The 24,112-nt window shown below is 39.7% G+C and overlaps 1 protein-coding gene across 6 annotated transcripts in view; it reads left to right on the top strand.

The window, feature by feature from the left end:
* The first annotated feature begins 1,057 nt into the window (after nt 1-1,057).
* LOC133379719 (sterile alpha motif domain-containing protein 9-like) overlaps nt 1,058-24,112 on the top strand; it is a 34,772-nt gene continuing 11,717 nt past the window's right edge. Inside the window, exons 1-4 of one of the 6 annotated variants that reach the window (XM_061615506.1) lie at nt 1,058-1,226; nt 11,496-11,559; nt 14,515-14,619; nt 16,467-16,509. In XM_061615506.1, coding sequence (XP_061471490.1) covers nt 14,524-14,619; nt 16,467-16,509 — 139 coding nt within the window. In that variant the 5' untranslated portion in view covers nt 1,058-1,226; nt 11,496-11,559; nt 14,515-14,523. Of the gene's footprint in view, nt 1,227-11,292; nt 11,560-14,514; nt 14,637-16,466; nt 16,510-24,112 lie in introns of those variants that run through there. The other 5 variants (XM_061615507.1, XM_061615510.1, XM_061615511.1 and 2 more) reach the window with 5 other exon arrangements.

Here is a 24,112-nt window from a genome sequence, read left to right as displayed (position 1 = left end):
CCAACTGGAATTTACTTTGAACTTCAATTCTTGATTGAAGAGCAAAAGCTAGAGGAGAAACCAGGAAGTGGGTCAGCTTCCCGTTCCATGTAATAGTTTATCCATATGTTATGGTGAGAACACACCAGGGAGTGGGGTAGTGGTATCATTGGGCAATTGTTCTGTGCATGGTTACAATTATATAACACAGCTATTAAGGCTTTTAATCTCTTCCCTATGTATCAAAACAATTTCATTTTTAAAAAATTATAAGCAGACCTACATGAAAAACATATGTGGTACTGACAGAGAGACAAGAGTGTGTAAAATCACCCATGGCGAGTCACTTAACACAGAAGCTTGTCACATGAAGACTCTGATCACCAGGAACAATTCAAAGCACTCACCCCATGGCAGCTGTTATGTGTATACTAACCCTCAATAGGTTTGTCCAAATACAGTAGTTCTAGATGGTTTTCTGTTGCAGTATCAAGTCTTCTATGAGTTGAGGCAGAATAATAATATTTGCCAAAATTGTCAGTGGCTCATGAGTTCAGGACATGTAAAAAGACTCTCTAAGATCAGCTATCACAATCTCTCTTCAGCACATCCATTCCCCAGAATACAGCTGGGCAGGGAAACTGTAGCCTTCATCAGGTCCCTGTTGGTCTGTGCAGAAGCTGACAGAACCCAGGTTGTCTGTGCAGGGCACAATTTTACATGGTTAGCAGTGGCACAGGGAAAGAATGAAGGAAAAGGTTCAGTACACTGATCATTAGAGCATATGAAAAGCACATTTTTCCACCCCAAGAATTCTGGGAGCTGTAGTTTACCCTCAGAGACCTACAAGTCTCAGCACCCTTAACAAACTTGGATTATTTTAGGGGTGTGTATGTTTGGAGTATTAACGTCTGGTGTCTCTACAGCCAATATGGGAAACTGCTGTCTGGAAATGCAGCAATTGAGGTATACATGAGGCAGCATGCCCTGCCATCCACAAGGGGGCAGTAATAGGGACAGCCTGACAAATGTTGAATTACAACGTTTTAGACGGAACAATTCCCCTACTTCCAATCAGAACCATAATAGTTTCAATACAAATAATGACATTGAGGAAGGCAGGAAGAAGAGGGAGGTGCTTCTAATTAACAGTATTGTTTCCTTCGTTGAGAGGCCTAATTCCCATCAGAGGCGAGGTTTCAAGTAGGTTTCGTTTTCCCGTTGAGAGATCTTATTCCCCATCAGAGGTGAGTTTCAAATTGGTTTCGTTTCCTCTCTGAAGCAGCCATTACTATGTTGTCTCTAGGACAGGCATATCAGTAAATGTATAAGCTGCAGTTATAAGCATGTGTAAGCATCATATATAAGCATTATTTGTATACTATAGCCAGCATGGATTTTTCATATTCCACCATGTTAAATAGAAAATACCCCCCTATGCCATTATGCTGCTTCCCATAAACTTTGAAATAGAATTATTTCTTTATAGTTTGTTATTGTTACTAAAATCTCAGAATTTCCAGAAGTACATAATGGGGTCTGAGAAAGCCTTCATTTTATCACTTGGGGAAATCATTTGTTTTGATGAGGTTTTTGTTGCAGATATATTAAAGAATATTCATATTTTGATATTCTTGTGCTGAATACTGATGATTTTGTTTCCTTGCCAGAGATGGCTGGATCAATCTCTTTCCAGTCTGCATCAATTCTGCATGTTCTCATTCATAGTCCATTCAGTCCTATTTCCACATTGATCCATGCAAAAATCCATATTTGAATTTGTATTTACCCACATGTTTAAATATGTATTTTATCTCAGTGTATGCATTTAAGCATCTTTTATCCTTAAATGCTTTTGTAAAAGTTACACATTTTGGTATTTTTTTTAAACTGTGAGTTATACCACAAAATCTGGAGAAGAGCACAATCCAAATAACTATTTCCAATCCATGCCTTAGTGCAGGGGTCCCCAACCTGGTACCCATGAGCACCTTAATGCCCCTGAAAGCCTTTATTGGTGCCCCCAGGGAGAACCATAATTCCCAGGCTCCTTGCTTTCATTTTTAAAAAAGTGAGTTTCTAGCATTTTTAGAACATGAAAAAAAGCATACAGATAACATTCTTCTCCGTTTTTGTGAGAAATCAGCCTGCTCTACAATGATTTCCTTTGCCCCCCCCATCTCTCCGGGTGCCCATGTATTTGTGGGAGAGAGAGATGCACTTGGGAGAGAGAGGTAGAGATGGATGGATGTTCTCTGTGTGTGAGAGAGGGTGAGAGTATATGTATGTGTGGTCTGAGAGGAAGAGATGCACTTGGGCTGAGAGAGAGGGATATGTGAACTCTCGTGTGTGTGTGTGAGAGAGAGAGAGAGAGAGACTGGGCGGCAGGACAAGTGGGGGGTGGGTGAGCAGGCAGAGGGAGCAGAAGGACAAGTGGGGGGGTGAGCAGGCAAAGGTGGTGGCAGGACGAGCAGGGGGAAGCAGGATGAGCAGGCGCAGGATGAGCGGGGGACAGGTGGCAGGATGAGCAGGGGCAGGCGAGCAGGCAGGGGGAAGCAGGACAAGCGGGGGCGGCAGGACAAGCGGGGCGGCAGGACAGGTAGGGGGGCGGCAGAACAGGTGGGGGGCGGCAGGACAGGCGGGGGGTGGCAGGACAAGCAGGAGGAGCGGGGGCGGCAGGAGGAGTGGGGTGGCAGGAGGAGCGGGGGCAGGCAAGCAGGCGGAGGGGCAGCAGGACAAGCGGGGGTGGGCGAGGGGGCGGCAGGACAAGCAGGCCGGAAAGGGTAACACATACACACACACACACACATCGTCACTCACCTCCACAGCTATTCACCTCCATTCAGCTTCTGCCTTCTCCTTCATTCTTGCCCTCCGGCGTGGTCTGTCTCTCTACTTCCTCCCTTGTGCCTCCTAACACAGAGCATGAGGGAAGAGCGATGCTGCGCAGAAGCCCAGTTTGAGGCACATGTCTTTCGTCCACCAATCAGAGGAGCAGAACACTTCCCCTGCTTCCCCCTCCCAAGTAGCATCCAAAAGTAACACCGGAAATGTTACCGTTGCTGCTGAAAAGTAAAGAAATTACTAGTCGTTCTATTACTAGCAAAATGTAATGCAGTTACTCACTCGTTACTTTAAAAAGTAATAAATTACAAGTAACTCATTATTTGCAATGAGTTACTTCCAAGCTCTGAACTAAATATATCTTTCTATCCCTTGAAAAAATATTAGAATGAATGCTGAATAAAAACTGGGCATAGTCTAATCACTGTGTAAGCTTTATGCAAGCAAATCAGGATGAATGCTTCTTAAACAAGTTGCCTGGAGAAGCCCAGTAACCAACACTGGCTTTTTAAAAGTGTGCATGCACATCAAAATGGAAGGGGGCAGGATAGCTCCATAGCTCCATCTTTAGCTAGGGCCCCTTCTTGCCAAATCATGGGAGAGGGTGGGGGATGGGTGGTTGCCAAAGAAATGCGTCTTTCCTATACAGGCAACTACGGAAGATCATGTCTGGCTGGCTTTTTCATCGTCTACTGCTTCCTCCTTCACATCCATTTGTTTCTAGGGAGCACGTTCTGTTGCATTATAACTGCATATGGAGCTACAATGACCCATAATCGAAAGTAAAATCAAGGCAATAGTCAGGGTGGAGCCAATGGGTGTATCACCCGAGCTGGTGAGCACAGGTGACTCAAGTGCGTTGTTTTTTTCAAGTATTCAGGCTTTATGAAAAGCTGCCTGTCATGGCTGTGCTTTTATTTACAACCCAGTATTTGCATTTCAAGCTGAATCTATCACATTTGCACTTTCTGAAACAATATGAGAACGAAAACACAGCCACCCTTCAAAATTTGCACATATACACATTTTGCAGTTCAGTTCTCCACCTCAACCATGCTTACAAAAACGCAGGTATTAGTGGAAAGTGTGCAGAAAAATAAACAGATTAGTGAAGATAACATAGCAGCATGCAGTATATTCGGATAAATTGCTTGCAAAAATGTGTACATTAGTTAAAACTGGAAACAATATGTGTTTATTAGGATAAATTTGCACTAAATGCTGAAGAACTTTCATAAGGGTTTTTTAATGGCAAATTGCTGCAGAAATGTGGAGAACTGAATTTAAGATTGGAAAAAATGATAAACAGAAATCCAAATGGCAGATCCTTCCATCTCCAGCCTCTAGTGACAGACATGGATCTAGGAAAAAAAAAACCCCGCAAGCTACACTCCTGTGAAGTGCAACCCTGTCCAGACCAGTGAACTCCCCAACTCCTAGACTTGGGAACCACCCACCCATCGAGTCTCCATCTTATCAGTCCCGGTTTGCTGGCCCTCCGTTATGGACATAGACCACAATCTAAATCCAATCACCAGCAAGAAAAACCTGCAGGGTTCCAGCATAGCAACCTATTTATTTATTTATTTATTTGATTGTTTTATTTACCAATTTATTTATACAAAAATTTCTACCCCATTTTCCCCCTCCAATGAAGGAACTGAAAGCGGCTAACAAATTCCAAACCACATCATGAAATGAGCAATCACATCATTAAAATCCTAAAACAGATGTGGCTAACCTTTTTTTGGCCATCTTTGATATTGGCCAATGCCTTGAGGGCTGCATACCAATAGTGCCCGTGGTCAAAAGTGAAAGTGGGTGCTGACAAAAGTTTGCACACATGACTGCACACATATAGATGTACAGACACACATAACGCATACAATATAATCAGGAAACAGGAAGGCAGCATGTACGCGCGCACACACACACACACACACACACAGACACATTCTGGCAGGCAAGCAGTTTCCTCTCTGAAGAGCAGAGAGAGTGGAGGAACACACAGGGCAGAATTGTGATTTACAAGAAAGCCATCTGCTTACTTCAAAGACATCTGTGCTACCCCTTGCATACTGCCACCACTAAGGGCTCATCTACACAGTGATTTAGTGTGTGTTTAGTGCTACTCACATTTCTTTTTAGTTTGCATGGTTCACATGACATAACTGGCAAACAGAAGCTATCACGCAGTTTCCCCCCTGTAAATTATTATTATTACTTGTAATTTTATTCTTCTCCTCTTCACCGCTGCCACCATTTGTTACTGTTTCCCTTCAGCCTTGGTAATTACCTTACCCTCCCTTCTGGTCTGTGAAACCCCAGCCAAGGATCAGGCCTTCGGTAAACCAAAATAGTATTTATTAAATAACAGAGATAACAAGATTACTTTTCTAATGGTACTTAAGCATATGGTTTCATCTATTCCTGTGATACTTGACTTATCATTAACTAGAACTCCCACTCTCTCTTTCTCCACACTCTCCTGACATCCACCACTTAACACCCACCTCCGAACACCACCAAACACCTCTCAAACAACCCACACCGTCCACACAGATTCAACTGTCATTCTTCCATTTATACTCTCAGCCATTGAAACGCTCAGCCAATCATCCAGCATTCTACTGCTCATCTACTCCCCCCTCCTCTTTCATTCCACTTACCATGTATCTTCTATACAAACAGCACTTACCATATTTACATTAATACAGGAACATCACAGAAACCCCTTCGGAAGAAAGAAGTGTGCTATTGCCACTGCTAATGGTGACACCCTCCTGAGAAAAAGTTGGGAGTATTACTCCTCCACCTGGAGAAATTCAGTGAAATCCCACCCCTTAAATTCTTTGCCCACAAATAGGGTAGAGAATTTTAAGAGACCTTCAGGCCACACCTCTAGATCTAACATAGGACGCTGCCTTATCCTGAATCAGATCATGGGTCCATCTCACTCAGTATTGTCTACAGTGTCGGACAACTGTGCGAGAGTCGCTAGGAACGGAGAGTACTGAGCGAGCTTGTGTGTGTGTGTTTGAATCCTTGCTAAAGATTCCACCTTCCCTGCAAATTAGTCAGACAGGCTTTAAGCTTTAAAATAAGAAATAACTATTTATTCTGGACATACATGCTTGATAGGAAAGAGTCCTATATCTAGCTAACTAGCTAAGTTGGAGCAGCAAACACTGAGCCCAGTGCTTGCCCTCATGCTTGAAGGAAAGGAGAGAGATGAAGGAATATGTCTGCTCCCCGCTCGAGAGAAAGAAGAAGACTGGGAAGGACGGGAGGAACTGGGATCAACTTCCTCTGCATATCAGTCTAGCAGGAAGGAAGAGACAGCAGGAGATCAAAGGACAGGTACAGCCTAGCAACCAAGAAGGTCTCCTCTCTAGCTACCCTTTTTAACCCCATGCAGCCTCAACCCAAGCTGGAGTTGAACCACATATATTCCAACATACAGTGACAGAAAGCAGCTCTCCACTGTTTCAGACTTTGCCAGGAAATGTTGGGGAGTGAATTTTGGACTTTTGGCATGCAAGGTATATGGTTCTTCCACTTAGCTGCAGCCTTTCCCTAGCTGTCCTGAAATGTTCACATCTTAAGCCACCATGTTTTTGTGGCTAGCAAATGTTACATCTTTTTAGTCTATTTACATTGCTAGAAAAACTTGGCACAGTGACTAGATCATGATAATGAAATCTAAGACAATATTAGATATAGTTCAAAAAACCCAAGCTGATTAGATTTAATCTAGCACTACCATTTTGGATAACCCCAATCATGGATTTTAAGAAACGAAGTAATGGTCATCATAATGCTCTTAAAAGATAGAAAATATACTCCCACCTTGACGTTTTATGTGCAGCATCAATAGTATTAATCAACACAATGTTGTTCTTCTTGCTCTTTCTAGAACCAAGAATGCATTTATCTCAAACTGTGCTTTATTTTTACATTTTGACTTTCTTTTAAAAAATCTTCACAACTTACTCCCTTTTATCTTTTCATCTGTGGAATGCAACTGAGAGCAGTGATGGCTGCTCAACAAATCTGAATGCCATCTTTGTCACATGTGAAGCCATGACTCCCTCATCTCCCTACAGGAAAGATGCACCTGCCCTGTGAGTGGCAGCTGAAAAGCAGGGGGGATTTCTCTAAGGCACTTGAGGCTACATTTATTTGTTTATTCTTTGATTGATATCCCGATGTCCTCCCAGCAGGAGCCCAGGGAGGCAAACAAAGGCAATTGTTGTTGTTGTTATGTGCCTTCAAGGGATGACTTATGGCAACCCTATAAATCAGTGACCTCCAAGAGCATCAGTCATGAACCACCCTGCTCAGATCTTGTAAGTTCAGGTCTGTGGCTTCCTTTATGGAATCAGTCCATCTCTTCTTTGGCCGTCCTCTTTTTCTACTGTTTTTCCCAGCATTATTGTCTTTTCTAGTGAATCAGGTCTTCTCATTATGTGTCCAAAGTATCTCAGTTTCATCATTTTAGCTTCTAGTGACAATTCTGGTTTAATTTGCTCTAACACCTAATTATTTGTCTTTTTTGCAGTCCATGGTATGCGCAAAGCTCTCCTCCAACACCACATTTCAAATTAGTTTATTTTTCTCTTATCCCCTTTATTCACTGTCCAACTTTCACATCCATACATAGAAATCGGGAATACCATGGTTTGCATGATCCTGACTTTTGCGTTCAGCGATACATCTTTGCATTTGAGGACCTTTTCTAGTTCTCTCATAGCTGCCCTCCCCAGTCCTAGCCTTCTTCTGATTTCTTGACTATTGTCTCCATTTTGGTTAATGACTGTACCAAGGTATCCTTGACAAGTTCAAGGTCCTCATTGTCAACTTTAAAGTTACATAAATCTTCTGTTGTCATTACTTTAGTCTTTTTGACGTTGAGCTTTCCGTATGATATGTTCTGCTTACAGATTAAACAAATAGGGTGATAAGATACACCCCTGTCTCACACCCATTCCATTGGGAACCAGTCGGTTTCTCCATATTCTGTCCTTACAGTAGCCTCTTGTCCAGAGTATAGGTTGCGCATCAGGACAATCAGATGCTGTGGCACCCCCATTTCTTTTAAAATATTCCATAGTTTTCCATGACTTACACAGTCAAAGGCTTTGCTGTAATCTATAAAGCACAGGGTGATTTTCTTCTGAAATTCCTTGGTGCCTCTGGTACCTCTTCCCTTTCTAAATCCAGCTTGGACGTCTGGCATTTCTCGCTCCATATATGGTGAGAGTCTTTGTTGTAGAATCCCTGGGATCCCCTTTCTTTGGAATTGGGATACATATTGAGCGCTTCCAGTCTGTGGGCCATTGTTTAGTTTTCCATATTTGTTGACAAATTTTTGTCAACATTTGGACAGATTCAGTCTCAGTAGCTTGTAGCAACTCTATTGGTATGCCATCTATTCCTGGTGATTTGTTTCTTCCAAGTATTTGAAGAGCAGCTTTTACCTCACATTCTAAAATTTCTGGTTCTTCATCATATGGTTCCTCCATGAATGAATCTGTCATCCTGTCATCTCTTTTATAGAGTTCTTCAGTGTATTGCTTCCATCTTCCTTTTATTTCATCTCGGCCAGTCAGTGTGTTCCCCTGTTGATTATTCAACATCCCTACTCTTGGTTTAAATTTCCCTTTAATTTCTCTAATCTTTTGGGGCTCTTGTTCTTCCCTTTTTGTTGTCCTCTTCTATTTCTATACAATAACTATAATAATAGTTTTCTTTGACTCTACGTACTAGTCGCTGTATTGTTGCATTTAGGGTTCTGACCGTGTTTCTATCTCCTTTTGCTTTTGCTTTCCTTCTCTCTTTAACCATTTGAAGAGTTTCTTCAGTCATCCATTGAGGTCTTTCTCTCTTTTTAACTAGAGGCATTGTCTTTTTGCATTCTTTCCTGATCATGTCTCTGACTTCATTCCATAGTTCTTCTGGTTCTCTGTCAACTAAGTTGAAAGCCTCAAATCTGTTCCTTATTTGAACTTTATATTCTTCTGGGATGTTATTTAAATTGTATTTTGGCATTATGATTGCTTTGTTGTTCTTCTTTAGGTTTACTCTGATTTTCGATACGACCAGTTCATGATCTCTACCGCAGTCTGCTCCTGGTCTTGTTTTCGCAGAAAGTATGGAACTTCTCCATCTTCTGTTGCCAATTATATAATCAATTTGATTCCTATATTGACCATCTGGTGATGTCTTTTTGGTTGCTCAAAAAATGTGTTTGCAATAAACAAATTATGGGCTTCACAGAATTCAATATGTTTTTCTCCTGCTTCATTTCTGTCTCCTAAGCCCCATTTTCCCACAATTCCTAGTTCTTCTCTGTTCCCTGCTTTTGCATTCCAGTCCCCCATGATTATCATCATATCTTGTTTTGGTGTGTGATCAATTTCCTCCTGTACTTCCGCGTAAAATCTCTCCAATTCCTCTTCTTCTGCTCTTGCCATTGGAGTGTAGACTTGGATGATGGTTATGTTGATAGGTGTCCTGTTTAATCTCATTGATCACTTGCTCAGACCTTGCATTGTAGCTCCTAATTGCTTTTGCTACATCACTTCTCACTATTAAAGCAACCCCATTTCTTCTTGATTTCTCATTTCCTGATTAAAATATTTTGTAGTTGCCTGATTGAAAATGTGCCATTCCTGTCCATTTTAATTCTCTCACACCAAGTATTGTAATGTTGATACATTCCATTTCTTGCTTGACAATTTCTAACTTTCCCTGGTTCATGCTTCTCACATTCCATGTTCCTATTGTGTGCATCGTACAACTCCAGACTCTTCTTTTGCATCTGTGCACATCAGCCTCTGGGCTTCCTTGCGGCTTTGACCGAGCTGCGTCATTAGTCACAGCGCTACTTGTACTTGTCCTTTGTTCTTCCCCAGTAGCTCAGTGAGTGCCTTCTTGCATTTTGGATACTCTGTTCATAGGGTTTTCATGGAAAGAGATACTCAGAGGTGGTTTACCATTGCCTTCCTCTGAGTTTGGTTGCATCTTAGTCTGGTATCTCAGCTTTGACCATTCCGCCATGGGTGCCCCTGCTAGGAGTCTAGCCTCTTGGTCTAGACTCCTGACGGCATTGCTCTCAGCTTCTTCAACACTCTCCACCCCCTCACCACGTTAAGGTGTGCATCCTAAAGGCACTAAAAACACTTTAAAACATCATAAAAACAGACTTTAAAATGCATTAAAACAAAACATCTTTTAAAACATTTTTAAAAGCTTTCAAAACATCTTTATTGTTTAAAAACATCTTTTTTTAAAAAAAGAAAAGGTTTAAAAACATATTAAAAAGCAATTCCAACACAGATGCAGACTGGGATAAGGTCTCAACTTAAAAGGCTTGTTGAAAGAGGAAGGTCTTCAATAGGCACCAGAAAGGTAACAGAGATGGCGCCTGTCTAATATTTAAGGGGAGGGAATTCCACTGGGTAGGTGCCACCATTTGTGGAGGCCTCAGTTCCCCTCTTGCAATTGGCTACCCACAAAGGTATTCCCATGAAAGTTAGGGCACAACGTAGATGTTTTTTGTAACTTGTTGCGTAAAATTCTGATTGAGATCTAATATGCAGTACTGGTGATCTCCTGACTCCTGTCGTCCTGGGAGCATAGGAAGATGCCTTATATTGAGTCAGACTATTGTACCTACAAGCTTAGTATTGTCTGGCTGTGAATCTCTGGGGTTTCAGACAGGATATTTTCACAGACTCACCTGGAGATGCCAGGGATTAAACTGGTACCCTCTGCATGTTATGTACATGCCCTACCTGTGAGCTTCTCCATTCACTGATAAGCTGAAGCAGGCCTAGAAACTAATCATGCATTTCCATGTGTTCTAAATTCAAACCTTGTTGGCAAGGGCTGTTAGCTTAGCAACAGATCTCTGCTAGAATAAAATCTCCTGGGGAGATGGGTACTCTCAGACGTCTATCTGTGATGACCAAAAGGAAAGGAAAAAAGCTATATCACAAAATTTAACTATCATGAACAAAGCAAGAGGAAAACTACAATATATATACAATCTTTCCTCCTATTGATCCTTTTCTTGGGTCCATAATACTGGCTGGATTGTATTTTAAGTGTAGCTGAGAAATCTGTGGCTATATTGTTTACACTCACCAGGCATCCAAATATGCGCTTTTGGACCCCTCCAAATAAAATGCTGCTTGTGAGATCCCCCAAAATTCAAAATTCCACCCTCCCTCTCTGTTCTGTAAGTAGATACATTCATTTTCTCTCACGCGCTCTCCATTGCTGGAAAACTGAGAAAAAGAGAGGGAAGGCTGCAGCTTTCATGCATTCCTAAATCTATCAAACACCCCACTCCAAATTAGTTGAGACTCAAATTACAATCTCATGAGTCACTTTTACTTTCTTTTCCCACCATTTGAGGCTAGTAGGTGGAGACTTTGACTCATTTCATGTTTTTCTACAGGAAGTAAAGATAGGCAGGCACTCACTCCAGGAGCTAGATAGATGTGGAAAAGAATGTTGCAGTATGTTTTCAATATACTGTGCTCCAGACGTTTTGGGCATGCAGTTCTCACTGCCCACATCTATGTCTGAGTAAATCAGGCCGCCATGTGATAAAGAGTCTGTGGCTTTCTGTTATCAAACTCTCCGATTCCTTCCCTTTCTAGTAATAGTCAACAGGAGTTTGCTACTTTAGGATCCAACTGGGAGTCTTTCATCCTACTACCCAAGGTAAGTAGCCAGTGGCGGTGGCAGTTTACCATGAAGCAGCATTAAGTAACTGCTGCTTCAGTCACCAGATTTGAAAGGAGATGTCATTTTCCATCTCTGTGTTATTTTTTTAAACAGATTCTTGTCAAGACTAGGAGTGCAGAGGTGTAACTTCAGATGCAGAAATGCTGAAGGCCAGCACCCTCTGCTATAGCAATTTTTAAAAACTAGTCCTATAACATTTTAATGAATTGCTGATTTACTATGGGATATAGAAAGTATCGTTGTTATTCCATATCAGTTTGCAGGGCCAATAGACTGTGCATTTGTCTGGGGGGAGGGTAATTTTTATTAAGAAATAGGGACTAAGTCCTATTGAATACAATGGGTCTTCTGTGTGAGTATGTACAGTATAGGACTGTGGAGTTTGTGACTTGCAAGCACAGGGTCCACAGGAGAGTCCTATGAGGCTGTTAAAGGGGAAGGAGCTGCAGTCCAAAATTTGATTTTACTGGGCAAACAAAATGGAGACCATTATATATAGTCTTTCTAGCAATTTTACTTAAGCGATTTAGACAAAAGATCTCTTTTTGCAGGAGTCTAGTAGCAGTCGATGCAATCCAGGGGCTTCAGATGCTGTACTTTGCTGCCCCCTTCTGTCACTACTCGCCATGGACAGTGAAAGGCTGAGGTTGCAAATCTGTCATAGCAGGCCTCTGAGGATTCAGATGTACTTTTGGGGGGTGGATTGCACCAGGGGCTTGCACAACCCTGAAGACCTTGGCTGGACTGCTACTCAAAGATGCAGCGGGGACAGAACACTCAGCTTTCTTCTGCCACAGAATAGGCATGATTTTGCACTCTAACCTGTGCTGGGTCATTCCTATTCCAAGGCTTACTCCACTTACGCTTCAGCCACTCTCCTGCCTACTTCATCACCCAAAGTTCCCAGGAGAACCAGGCTGCCATATGGACTCTCTGGTGCAGGAGAAAGTGTTCACCAGTGATAGTGTTGACAGAGCCTCCAGTGGTGGGCCATCTTAAGGCCAGGAGTGAGAGTGAGAGTGATGCCACCAGTTCAGATCTCACCAGGATGTGATCCATCTATGACAACAGAGTTATACAGCTGAATCATTACCAACCCACTCTGGATTAGGGGATGCTTCATAATATTCGTAGGAGCCACAATGGATGGAGACAGCTGCGTGGTTATCATTGCAGTCATGAAGAACTGAACCAGTCCAACTGAGGCAACCTCAGCTTGATTATGATGGCTCTATGGAACCTCCAGGTTCAGAGGCAGTATGCCTCTATTGCTAGGGAGCAAAAGCAGGAGATTGCTATTGCCTTAATGGTCTGCTGGTATTTGAGCCCCCTTACACCAACTGTTTGGAAGTGCACCTAGACAAACCATAAAGTCCTATACGTACATCAGGACAACCCAATTTGCTTTGAGACTATCAACGCTTTTAATGAAAATATTTGTTCAGCCTGCCCACTTAGGCTTTTTGGGTGTAAACATTACTTAGTCACACCCTTATGGCAAATATAAACCAGGTCTGGAGTTTGACCATACAGTCAGCAGCCTATTGCACCACCTGTCAAGAAATGTACAAGGAATAGACTCTAGTTAGCATTTTTTTATTTCATGCTGTTGAAACATTGTCTTCGAAGACTAATTCCCAAAGGTATCCTTGGAGAATATAGAGAGTGAGCTGCGCTAGAATCCATGTGTGTGCTTATGATAAGGGCTGCCTAATGCTATTAGTAGCATCAGGAGCCCCAAGTGCCTCAGTAGTTGCAAGTGAGCAAATAATGCATTTCCAACTTTTATTTTGAATAATGGCACCCTCCCTGGCAAGGAACAATGCTATTTCCCAGAAACCATAAAATATCTTCCATTTCTTGTCTCTGTCACCCTCTCCCACCAGCAGCAAAGGGTGTTTTATATCTAGGTTCTTTCAATCCTGGCATCAAGAACCACCAGAAGCCCTGACTGTTTCTGGCTTTTGGGTAAGGTGGCCACGTATGCATCACCAAAAAAAGGGGACAAAAGGGGACATGGGATTTTTCCATAAAATTTGCTTACCCTAACTTATATGCATAGAGCTAGAAACAGAGAAATAATTACCATCATTTAAACAGAAATACAGTACACCTTATCATAGTAAAGAGGACTCTGACCAGGTGACCTGTGTACCTGATGAGTCTACTGTCCAGGGGCACCTACAAGTCTCCTACTATTCTCCCTTCTTAGGGTTTTTTATCTTGAAACTGTGGTTGGACTGGACAGCCCTTCTGAAAGAGCAGTGGTTTCTAAACATATTCCCCACAAACCACTTTAAAATTGACGATAATCTTGGCAAACCACTTAATGATTTTTCTGCCTGTAGTAGCAGTTGTAGTGCATTGTGCTAGATGCTATAGAATTCCTGATTGCATTTGTATTGCTTCTTTTGTTTCTTATATTGTATTTTATTTTATTGCAATTTGCATTCCATAGAATTTAAATTGTAATACAATAAAAACAATGTAGGTTGTCCCCAAGGATCTTCTGGATCTACTACTGTTGCTGGAGGCTCAGGTAGCTTTTGTGGTGCAAATGGGCCTTCTCAGTAGTGGCTCCCTGGTTGTGCAATGCTCTCTCCAGGAAGGCATGCCTAGCCCCATCACTTTCTGGTTTTTGGCACCAGGTAGAAGCATTTTTATTCACCCAAGGGTTTGGAACTTAATTCTCCATATATTTTTAAGCTGGGTGGGGTTGAGTTAGATTTATATCTCTTTTATGCAAATTATTGTACTTTAGGTTGCTTTTATATCAGTTTTTAATATTTATTACAACTCCACACCACTACTCCCAGCTTGGGCTTTGGACTGCTCTGCCCGTGAATTATTAATTGGCTGTGTTCAGCTGAGTCAATAAATTTATTCAAATTGATTTATATCAGCTCCTAAAAGCACTACCCTCTTTTGTAGGCTTATAATATGGACAAAAGGGATACTGAGGATGGTCATGGAACTGATTTTGGCTTCTACCACTCCCAGATGCTGAGTGCTGCAGAGATCAGTGGAATCACAAAAGTCAGTACATTGTCTAGGTCTGTACCAGTGTAAGGAATGAAGCAAGATCTCCCTGTCATCTTCGTGCAAGCCCCTCCACTGGTTTATTTGTCCAATCTTTATATATTTAACTGTACACATAATAGTCTAAGTCAAGTGTTGGTGATGTACTCTTTTGGTCACTGAGCCCTCTTATGTCTCCTTTATTCTCAATGAAACCATCAAATAGTTTTTGCCTATCTGAAGATGCAAGCACTGGAGTATCAAATAAAACAAGAAGTGTCATTAGCATAGCCTTGAAAATAAGCCAACAAAAGTTACTAGCCTGTGGATTTTTTACTTGCCTGCTAAGAAATCCTACTCCAAGGCTTGCATGGAAATGTAAGCCACTAGTCTTTTAACAGGTAATTAAAATGACTGCCTTCTGGCAGCTCAGGAACCAAGTTGCCTAACAGGGGAGGAATGGCGCAACCTGTCTTTCCACTGCCAGCCTACTCACTTGCCTACACAGGGGATACTTGGTCACCTGTGGTTGTCAGGCAAGTTGTTAAATACAAATCATGCAGCCGCACCAAGACCATCCCAGCTTCTGCCATCTGTTTAAATCATTTTTATCATTTCGCACAGAGAATAATTAAATTTGCTATCCCAGATATCAGCCATCTCTGCTATCTTTTTGGCACCTTTTGAAGACATTCCTCTTTCAACAAGCCTTTTAGGTTGAGACCTATCCCAGTCTGCCTCTGTGTTAGAATTGCTTAATATGTTTTTAATAATGTTTTAACCCTTTTAAAAAGTTTTATTAAAAAATGTTTTTAACGCTGTTTTGTTTTAATGTATTTTAAGATCTGTTTTTATGTTTTAAAGTGTTTTTAGCGCATTGTTTGCCACCCTGGGCTCCTGCTGGGAGGAAGGGTGGGATACAAATAAAATAATAAATAATAAAATAAATAAGATATATGTCCAGTCCATACAGTCTGACCAGGCCCATGCAGAAGAGCAAGCATGCTGCCTTTCTCTGTACCATGCACGCAGCATCATTGCTTTGTGTACTTTCTCTTTCCACCTTTTCTGAGAGAGAAAAATCAGGAATTTATGTGGCATACCCAATTCACATGTGAGGTTATGGCTGTGGTGAAACATGAATATAGGCTGGGGTCAACTGAGTGAGTTGTGTCACTTTGGTCAGGACCATTGAAACCTGGGGGGCACAAGGTTACATTTTAATGGAAGTCAACACTGCAGTACAGTAGGGCCCCACTCATATGGCAGGTTACGTTCCAGACCCCCGCCAAAAAGCAAAAACCACTGAAAAGCAGAACTCATTGAATAGAATGACTTGCGATGCCCGAAAACCTCCGCAAAAGTGGAAAAAGCGCCATATGAGTGGGGGTTTAGTCTAATTGCGTCTAATTGAGACCACTGCATTAGCGAAGCGCCGTAAAGTGGAGCCCTACTGTACAGATCAAGCAAAACAGACATGAGATGGAGTGTCTTTGTGCTTGGAGAATGTAGACTTAATATGCTATTATATACATTGGAAATAGCCAACATGTTCCTTCCACCCCCTCCTCCAGATATTCTTGGACTCCAGTTCCCATTAACCTCATCCAGCATGGCCAATGGTCAGAGCTGTTGTCCAATAACATCAAGAAGGTACCATGTTGGCTACCCTGATATACTTCAGTAAGACTGAATCCAGCTTTACACAGTAATACTTTGCGCAATTCACATGTGTTTTGGGACTATTGCAAAATCTTAATTTTTCCTTTAATAATGGTTAAACAGAAAATTTAAAAATCTACCCTAACATAAATAGAAACAGAAGGCACCTATGATGAATTTCACATGTTTATTTTCTTTTTTAGTTCTGCTTCTTAGACAAAGAAGCCAACTTCAGAGACAAAATGGGTATGTATTACTCCTTCAGGCAGCCCAGACCCTCCCTTCCCTGTAAATAAGTAGTGAGAACCTGTAGCCCTCCCACCTGTAGCCCTGTAGTAACTCCCATCAGCCCCAGCCAGCATGGCCAATGGTTAGGAATGATGGGAATTGTAGGCCAGTAACATCTGAAGGGCCAGAGGTTAGTTACTCCTGTAAACTAAGGCCTGTGCCTCAGCAGTTTTACAGGCATGCTGTGCGAGCAATGCACAACTGGAGAACTCCATATTTCAAGAAACAAGAAGAAATCACTACATATAATAGTTAGCTATGATAACTAGCAAGGCTGTGGAGTCGGTACACCAACTCTTCGACTCTGACTCTGACTCCTCTGTCCGACTCCGACTCCTTCATAAATGGCAAATGTATATTAACTAGTAATAACAAATTTACTGTAGTAAAATGGTGGTAGCACAAGGCATTTCATCACCACTGCGTGAATCATCAGACTAGATTGACAGAACATAAAATATATTTATTTGATTAAAATTTCTGAACAAGAAAACTTTCCTAAATTCCTAAGAAAGGTTTTATTTTGAAGTCAGAGTCGGTACATTTCTACCAACTCTGACTCCGACTCCACCCAAAATTGCTTACGACTCCACGACTACGACTACAACTCCAAAGCCCTGATAACTAGTTAGTGCAACATGGGTAGCAGCAGCTGCTTTTCCAAATGGAGAGCTTCAGTTCCCAGCACCAGATCAGGTGGCTAGTGCTGCAAGCCAACTGCTGGATTCCTTAGAATAGTCTAGGTTCAAGGATTAATATCAGGCTTTACTTATATAGACAGGAAGACTTTCAGTGGTGCCAGATAGTCACCTCCATTGGAGATATAGGATTATGTAGCAGAGATAATGGAATGCAGGATGTGTATGGCAGTCGCTATAATTAATGATCCAACTTTGTTAAAAAGGTAGTGGGGCAAAACAAAATTATACAGCCGCAAGAGTGGCTGTATACTATAGTCAGCATGAATTTTTCGCATTCTGCAATGTTAAATTGAAAATACCCCCATGCCATTCTGATGCTTCCCATAAGCTCTTTTCAAAACAAAACCTTACAAAGCTTATAGTCCTGAAATTAGAAATGCTTGCTTAACAACCCTCTAAATTTTCATGGCGATACACACAACAGTCAGAGAGAATCGAGAGTTCAAAGTGTAAAAAGAGAGAAAGAAAAACCAGATCCCTTTTGGACTTTTTTCTGTCAGAGTTCCCATAATTTGTTGAAATTAATTAAAAATCAGCCATGTTCACAGAGTACCTGTAATCCTATTACTGACCTTGACCCATACTCTGACCTTCGTCTTCTGCAGTTTAAAAGTTTAAAAATGCCTGGCTGATTTTTAATTAATTTGAGAAATTTAGCATTGAATTCAATGATAACGTCGGGCATACTCAGTAAGAACCAACTGTCAGTGTTTTAAAAGCCGGACTCACAGCTGGTTGGCTTGCATAATCAAGGGGCCACACCCACGCCAGACCTTTATTTCACTTTAGACAGTCATGGCTTCCCCCAAAGGATCCTGGGAAGTGTAGTTTGTGAAGGGCACTGAGAGGAGACTCTTATTCCCCTGACAGAGCTCCAGTGGCCAGAGTGGTTTAACAGTCAGCTGCTCTGATTGTAGCTCTGTGAGGGGAATAGAGCTTCTCCTAGCAACTCAGCACCCTTCACTAACTACACTTCCCAGAATTCTTTGGGAGAAGTCATGTCTATCTAAAGGGAAATAAAGGCCTGGCGTGGATGTGGCCAGGGACAGCTTCAGTTTAAATTTGGGTGGGAGGCTACATCTTCTTGCTGTAGAATAAAAAGGTGAGGGAAACCCTGAAAAACAATGATACTGTTTACAATGTTTTCCTTTTGGAAAGAAAAGGGGCTTTCCTTCTGCCCAGTGCCCACCCTATTTCCTCCTTCCCCCTCCCCGCCCCTCCCCTAGGTCAGTTTCACCTGTCCTAAGCATGATTGCACAAGAGTAAATCCCACTGAACTCAAAAAGCATGCAAATGATCAAACCTGCCCCTCCCTCTTGCCCCTTTCTTTCCCCTTGCTTCACCCCTCCCTTCCCCTCCCCCTCCCCTTCCAATCTCCTCCTTCCCTCTCCCCCTTCTTCTGCTCCCCTCTCCCCCCACCTTCCCTCTATTCTCCCCTCCTCCTCCCCCATGGTCAGTTTTACCTATCCTAGCCATGATTGAATGGGAATAAATCCCACTAGACTCAATAAGCATGCAAATGATCAGACCTGCCTTTCCCCTCCCTTCCTCCCTGCCCTTTTTCCTCCTCCCCTGCCCACTCCAGGCCATGCAAATGATCAAACCTGCCCTCCTCCTCCCCCTCCTCCCCATCCCCTGTGGTCAGTTTCACCTATCCTAAGCATGAATGCAGGGGAGTAAATCCCATTGACCTCAATAAGCATGCAAATGATCAATCCAGTCTCAGCAAACTTGCACAGGATCCCATTTCTTACCTCCCAGATTAAAAAGCAGAGAAATTCACTAATAGGCAAAAAACCTTGCTGTTTAAGAACGTACCTATAGCCAACAAATATTTCTGTCAAGCTTTAAAAATGCAAACACAATTTGGGTTGGCCTTTCACAGTCCAATCCACTTCTTGTAATTATGTGCTATAATTATTAGAGTGTTGGACTGGTTAGGTTAGATTCTCTGTAGAAACAGTAGTAACACAGAAAAAAAGCAAAGTACAAAGAACACCAACAAACATACAAAAATGTAATTCTCCATCTTTGGAGATGGCAGGTGTTGCCACCACTCCCCATATGCTCAGGGGCACATGCTACCAAATTCTTCCAAGCTACACAGCAAGTGGATTGGACTGTGAAAGACCAACCCAAATTGTCTTTGCATTTTGACAAATTTTTTTTTAAATAATTTTTATTCAATTTTTTCAAAAGACAAACAAAACAAAGTCAAACAACAAAAACATAACAATACAACAAAAGAAAATAAAATAAAATAGTTGACTTCCGATTTGTCGCAGATCAGCTATAAGTATATAATATATATCAAACCTGTCCCTTAATATATACATACAGGATCACTTTTCTCCATAGGCTATTTTAGTTAATCGTCAAATCCCAATATCATCATTTTATTTTGATCTTTCAACAAAAAGTCTAAGAGAGGCTTCCATTCCTTAAGAAATGTGTCTGTCGATTTTTCTCTAAGTAAACATGTCAATTTATCCATCTCTACTAAGTCCATTAATTTCAATAGCCATTCTTCCGTTGTTGGTGTTGATTCCATTTTCCACTTTTGTGCATATAATAATCTTGCTGCCGTAATCATATATAATATTATTCTTCCATATTTCTTTTCTATTTGTTTATCCATAAAACCAAATAAAAAAATTTCTGGTTTTCACTGAATATTTATCTTTAGAATTTTTTGCATCATCCTACCTATCTGTGCCCAAAATGATTTTGCCTTTTTACACAGCCACCACATATGATAAAATGATCCTTCTTGTTGTTTACATTTCCAACAAACATTAGAAATATTACTATACATTTTTGACAACTTTTCTGGAGTCATGTACCAACGATACATCATTTTATAGAAATTTTCTTTAAGATTATAGCATAATGTACGTAAATCTCAAGCCTTTTTTCCACATATTTTCCCATTGATCCATTTGTATGTTATAACCAATTTTTTTTGCCCACTTTACCATACACTCTTTTACTTGTTCTTCTTCCATATCCATTTTCAGCAAGAGTTTATACATTTTCACAATTGTATTTTCATCATTTGTACACAAACCTATTTCAAAATCAGATCTACTTATTTCAAACCCATACATTTTCTTGTCCATTTTATATCTTTCTAACAATTGTAAATAGGCAAACCATTGAGAACTATATCCTTCCTTTATCACTTGTTCTCTCTTTCATTATATATTCTCCATGTACATTTTCTAATAGTTCTTGATAAGTTAACCATTTCTCTTTTCCAGCCATTTCTCTTCTGTAAAACGCTTCTTGACTACATAATGGTATTTTCGAACAGAACCTTGGTTTATATCTATTCCATATTTTCAACAGAGGACGTCTTATAAAATGATTATTAAAGTCTACATTTACTTTTACTTTGTCATACCATAAATATCCATGCCAGCCCCACTTCAGGTTGTGGCCCTCCAAATCCAATAGTCTTTTATTCCTCAATAAAATCCATTCCTTTATCCAGACTAAACAGCAAGCAGCAAAATAAAGTCTCAGATTTGGTAATCCCAGTCCTCCTCTTTCTTTGGCGTCTTGTAGTAATTTAAATTTAACTCTTGGTTTTTTTCCTTGCCATACAAATTTAGAGATATCTTTTTGCCATTGTTTAAAAGGTAAATCAGAGGATATTACAGGTATTGTTTGAAACAAAAACATCATTCTCAGTAATACATTCATTTTTATCACAGATCTTCTACCCATTAATGACAATTGTAGTTTATCCCACTTTAGCAGATCTTTCTTAATCTCTGTCCATAATTTTTCATAATTATTATGAAACAACTTTGAATTTTTATTTGTCATAATGATACCTAAATATTTCAACTTTTTCTCTATTGTAAAATCTGTCTTGTCCATTAACTCTTTCTGTTCCCTTAAAGTTAAATTTTTCACCAACATCTTTGTTTTTTGATTGTTGATCTTAAATCCTGCTAACGGTCCAAATTCTTTTAATTTATCCATCAATACATTAATTCCTTCCAAAGGGTTTTCTAATACAATTATCAAATCATCAGCGAATGCTCTCAGTTTATATTATTCTTTTTTTATCTTTAATCCCGAAATCCTTTTATCTTGCCTTATATCTCTAAGCAGCACTTCTAAGACCAGAATAAATAGAAGAGGAGATAATGGACATCCCTGTCTTGTACCCTTTTGTATTTCACATGAATCCGTTAAATCTCCATTAACAATTATCTGAGCCTTCTGAGATGTATAAATCGATCTAATCCATTTTATAAAATTGTCTCCAAAATCCATTTGCTCCAAAACCTGAAACATAAAATTCCAATTCAAATTATCAAATGCTTTCTCAGCATCTAAAAAAATCAAAGCTGCTTGTTTATCATTTCGTTGTTCTAAATATTCCAACACATTCAATACATTCCTGACGTTGTTACGTGTCTTTTAGGTAAAAACCCCGATTGATCTTCCTGGATAAATTGTTGCAATATTATTTTCATTCTTTCTGCCAAGATCATTGTAAAAATTTTATAGTCATCATTCAATAGAGATATCGGCCGATAATTTTTTGTTTTAGTTAAATCTTGCTCCTCTTTAGGTATTAATGTTATGTTAGCATTTTTCCAACTATCCGGTATCTTTTCCTCTTGCAAAATAGAATTCATTGTATACTGTAAAGGTAGCAAGAGTTCTTCCTCCAAACATTTATAGTACATTGCAGATAACCCATCTGGTCCTGGCGCCTTTCCTGATTTAATTTTGTTTATAGCTTCAGATATCTCTCTTGACGTGATAGGGCCATTAATAGCTTGTCTCTGAAAGTCTGTAATTTTAGGCAAATTCTGTTTAGATATATACTCTTCTATTTTTTCAGATGGGATTTCCTGGCACTTGTACAATGTTGAATAATATTGATGAAAAATCTTTTTAATTTTTACATTATCTGTCAGCATCTCATCTCCTTCTTGTATCTTTAAAATAATATTTTTTTGACGTTCTTTTCTTAATTTATATGCTAACCATTTCCCCGGTTTATTTGCAAATTCAAAAGTCCTTTGTTTAGCAAAATTTAGTTTCCTTTCAATTTCTCTAACTGTCAGCATTGATACTTGATTCTGTAACATTTTAATTTGATTTACAATAGAAACTTTAGTTGGATTCTTTTTCAATTCTTCCTCTTTTTGTTTTATTTCTTCCAAAATTAATTGCATTTTCTGTTGTTTCTTTTTTTTTAATTCAGAGTTACATTTAATAAAATATCCCCTCATAAATGCCTTACTTGTATCCCAAACAATATTTTCATTTGTTCCTTTATGTAAATTATGTTCAAAAAACTCTTTTAATTTCTTCTTACATTCTTGTACTACTTTGTCATTCTGTAATAAAGATTCATTTAGTCTCCATCTAAATCCAAGATTTTTTTTTTTTAAAGTTAATATCACAGGATTGTGGTCCGAAAAAGTTTTTGGTAATATATCCATTTTAAAAATATCTTTCACTAGATTTTTAGACATCCAAATCATATCAATCCTCGAGAATGTTTTATGTCTTTCTGAAAAATAAGTAAATTCCTTTGCGTTATCATTTATATATCTCCAGGTATCCACCAATTCTAGATTTTCCATCAGTTCAAAGCAAATCTTCGGTAATTTACCCTGTGTCTCTTTAATATTTTTTTCAGAAAGTCTATCAATTTTTGGTGAGATTACCCCATTCCAATCACCCATGACACACCAATGATCATATGAAAACTCTGACAATTTTTCCATAAGTCCTGTGTAAAACCTTGTTTTATCTTCATTGGGGGCATAAATACCCACTATCAAAATTTTTATGCCCTGTAAAGTAATTTCAACCCCCACAAATCTACCACTATCATCCAGTAATATCAATTTAGGAAGCAATTGTGTGTTAATGTAAAGAACAACTCCATTTTTTTTTGATCCAGCCGAAATAAATTCTTCACCCAAATTTTTGCAAATCTAATATTTGGAATCTTTCTTCTTAATATGAGTTTCTTGTAAACAAATTATATCCAATTTTAATTTTTTCAAATAATGAAACACTTTATTTCTCTTCTGCACCGTGTTGGCTCCATTTATATTCCAAGTTAGATATTTGTAATCCATCTTTAAGCGTGTATTTTAAAATGTACCTGATGCTCCCTTTAATCCATCATCTTCCTTCCCCTCCTCTGCATGTTCCTGTTGACTTTGTTTCCCAGGAATTATATCCATATCTTTGAGTTTATCTTCTTCCATGTCTTTTGAAGCTTTTCTCAAGAAATCCCTTGCTTTTTGAACAGTATTCAATCGATATTTCTGTTGTCTGAATGTAAAAATCACTCCTTCTGGAACATCCCATCTAAATTGAATTTTGCATTGCTTAAGTTTTTCTGTAAAGAAAGCATATTCTTTTCTCTTACGTAAAAGTCTAATAGGAATTTCTTTCATCACTAGTATTTCCTTACCATCAATTTTAAAGGTATTGTTGACGTGTTGTTGTAATACCATATCTCTGGTCGTCTTTTTTATAAAGTGAACAAGCACATCTCTTGGAATTTTTTTCATTGTTGCATATCTGGAATTAATTCTATAAACTTTATCTATTTCAAATTTCATCCGATCTTCATTCAAATCCAGAAATTTTACTAAAGCATTAACAATTTTATCTCTGATGTCTTCACCTGTTTCCTCAGGGATTGCACGGAATCTCAAACAATGTTCTTTATTTCTCAATTCAATCACAGCCATGTAGTCCAATTTTTTTTCTAATTCCAGATTTAATATATCTGTTCTATTCTCCAAGATTTGTACCTTTTCTTTAGTATTGTTTGCATCCTCCTTTATTTGCCCAATTGTCCCTTTAAT

The sequence above is a fragment of the Rhineura floridana genome, chromosome 3 (genome assembly GCF_030035675.1).
Source record: "Rhineura floridana isolate rRhiFlo1 chromosome 3, rRhiFlo1.hap2, whole genome shotgun sequence".
Lineage (NCBI taxonomy): Eukaryota > Metazoa > Chordata > Lepidosauria > Squamata > Rhineuridae > Rhineura > Rhineura floridana.
Note: the sequence above shows the minus strand (reverse complement) of the source record. Positions and strands in the feature narration are given on the sequence as shown.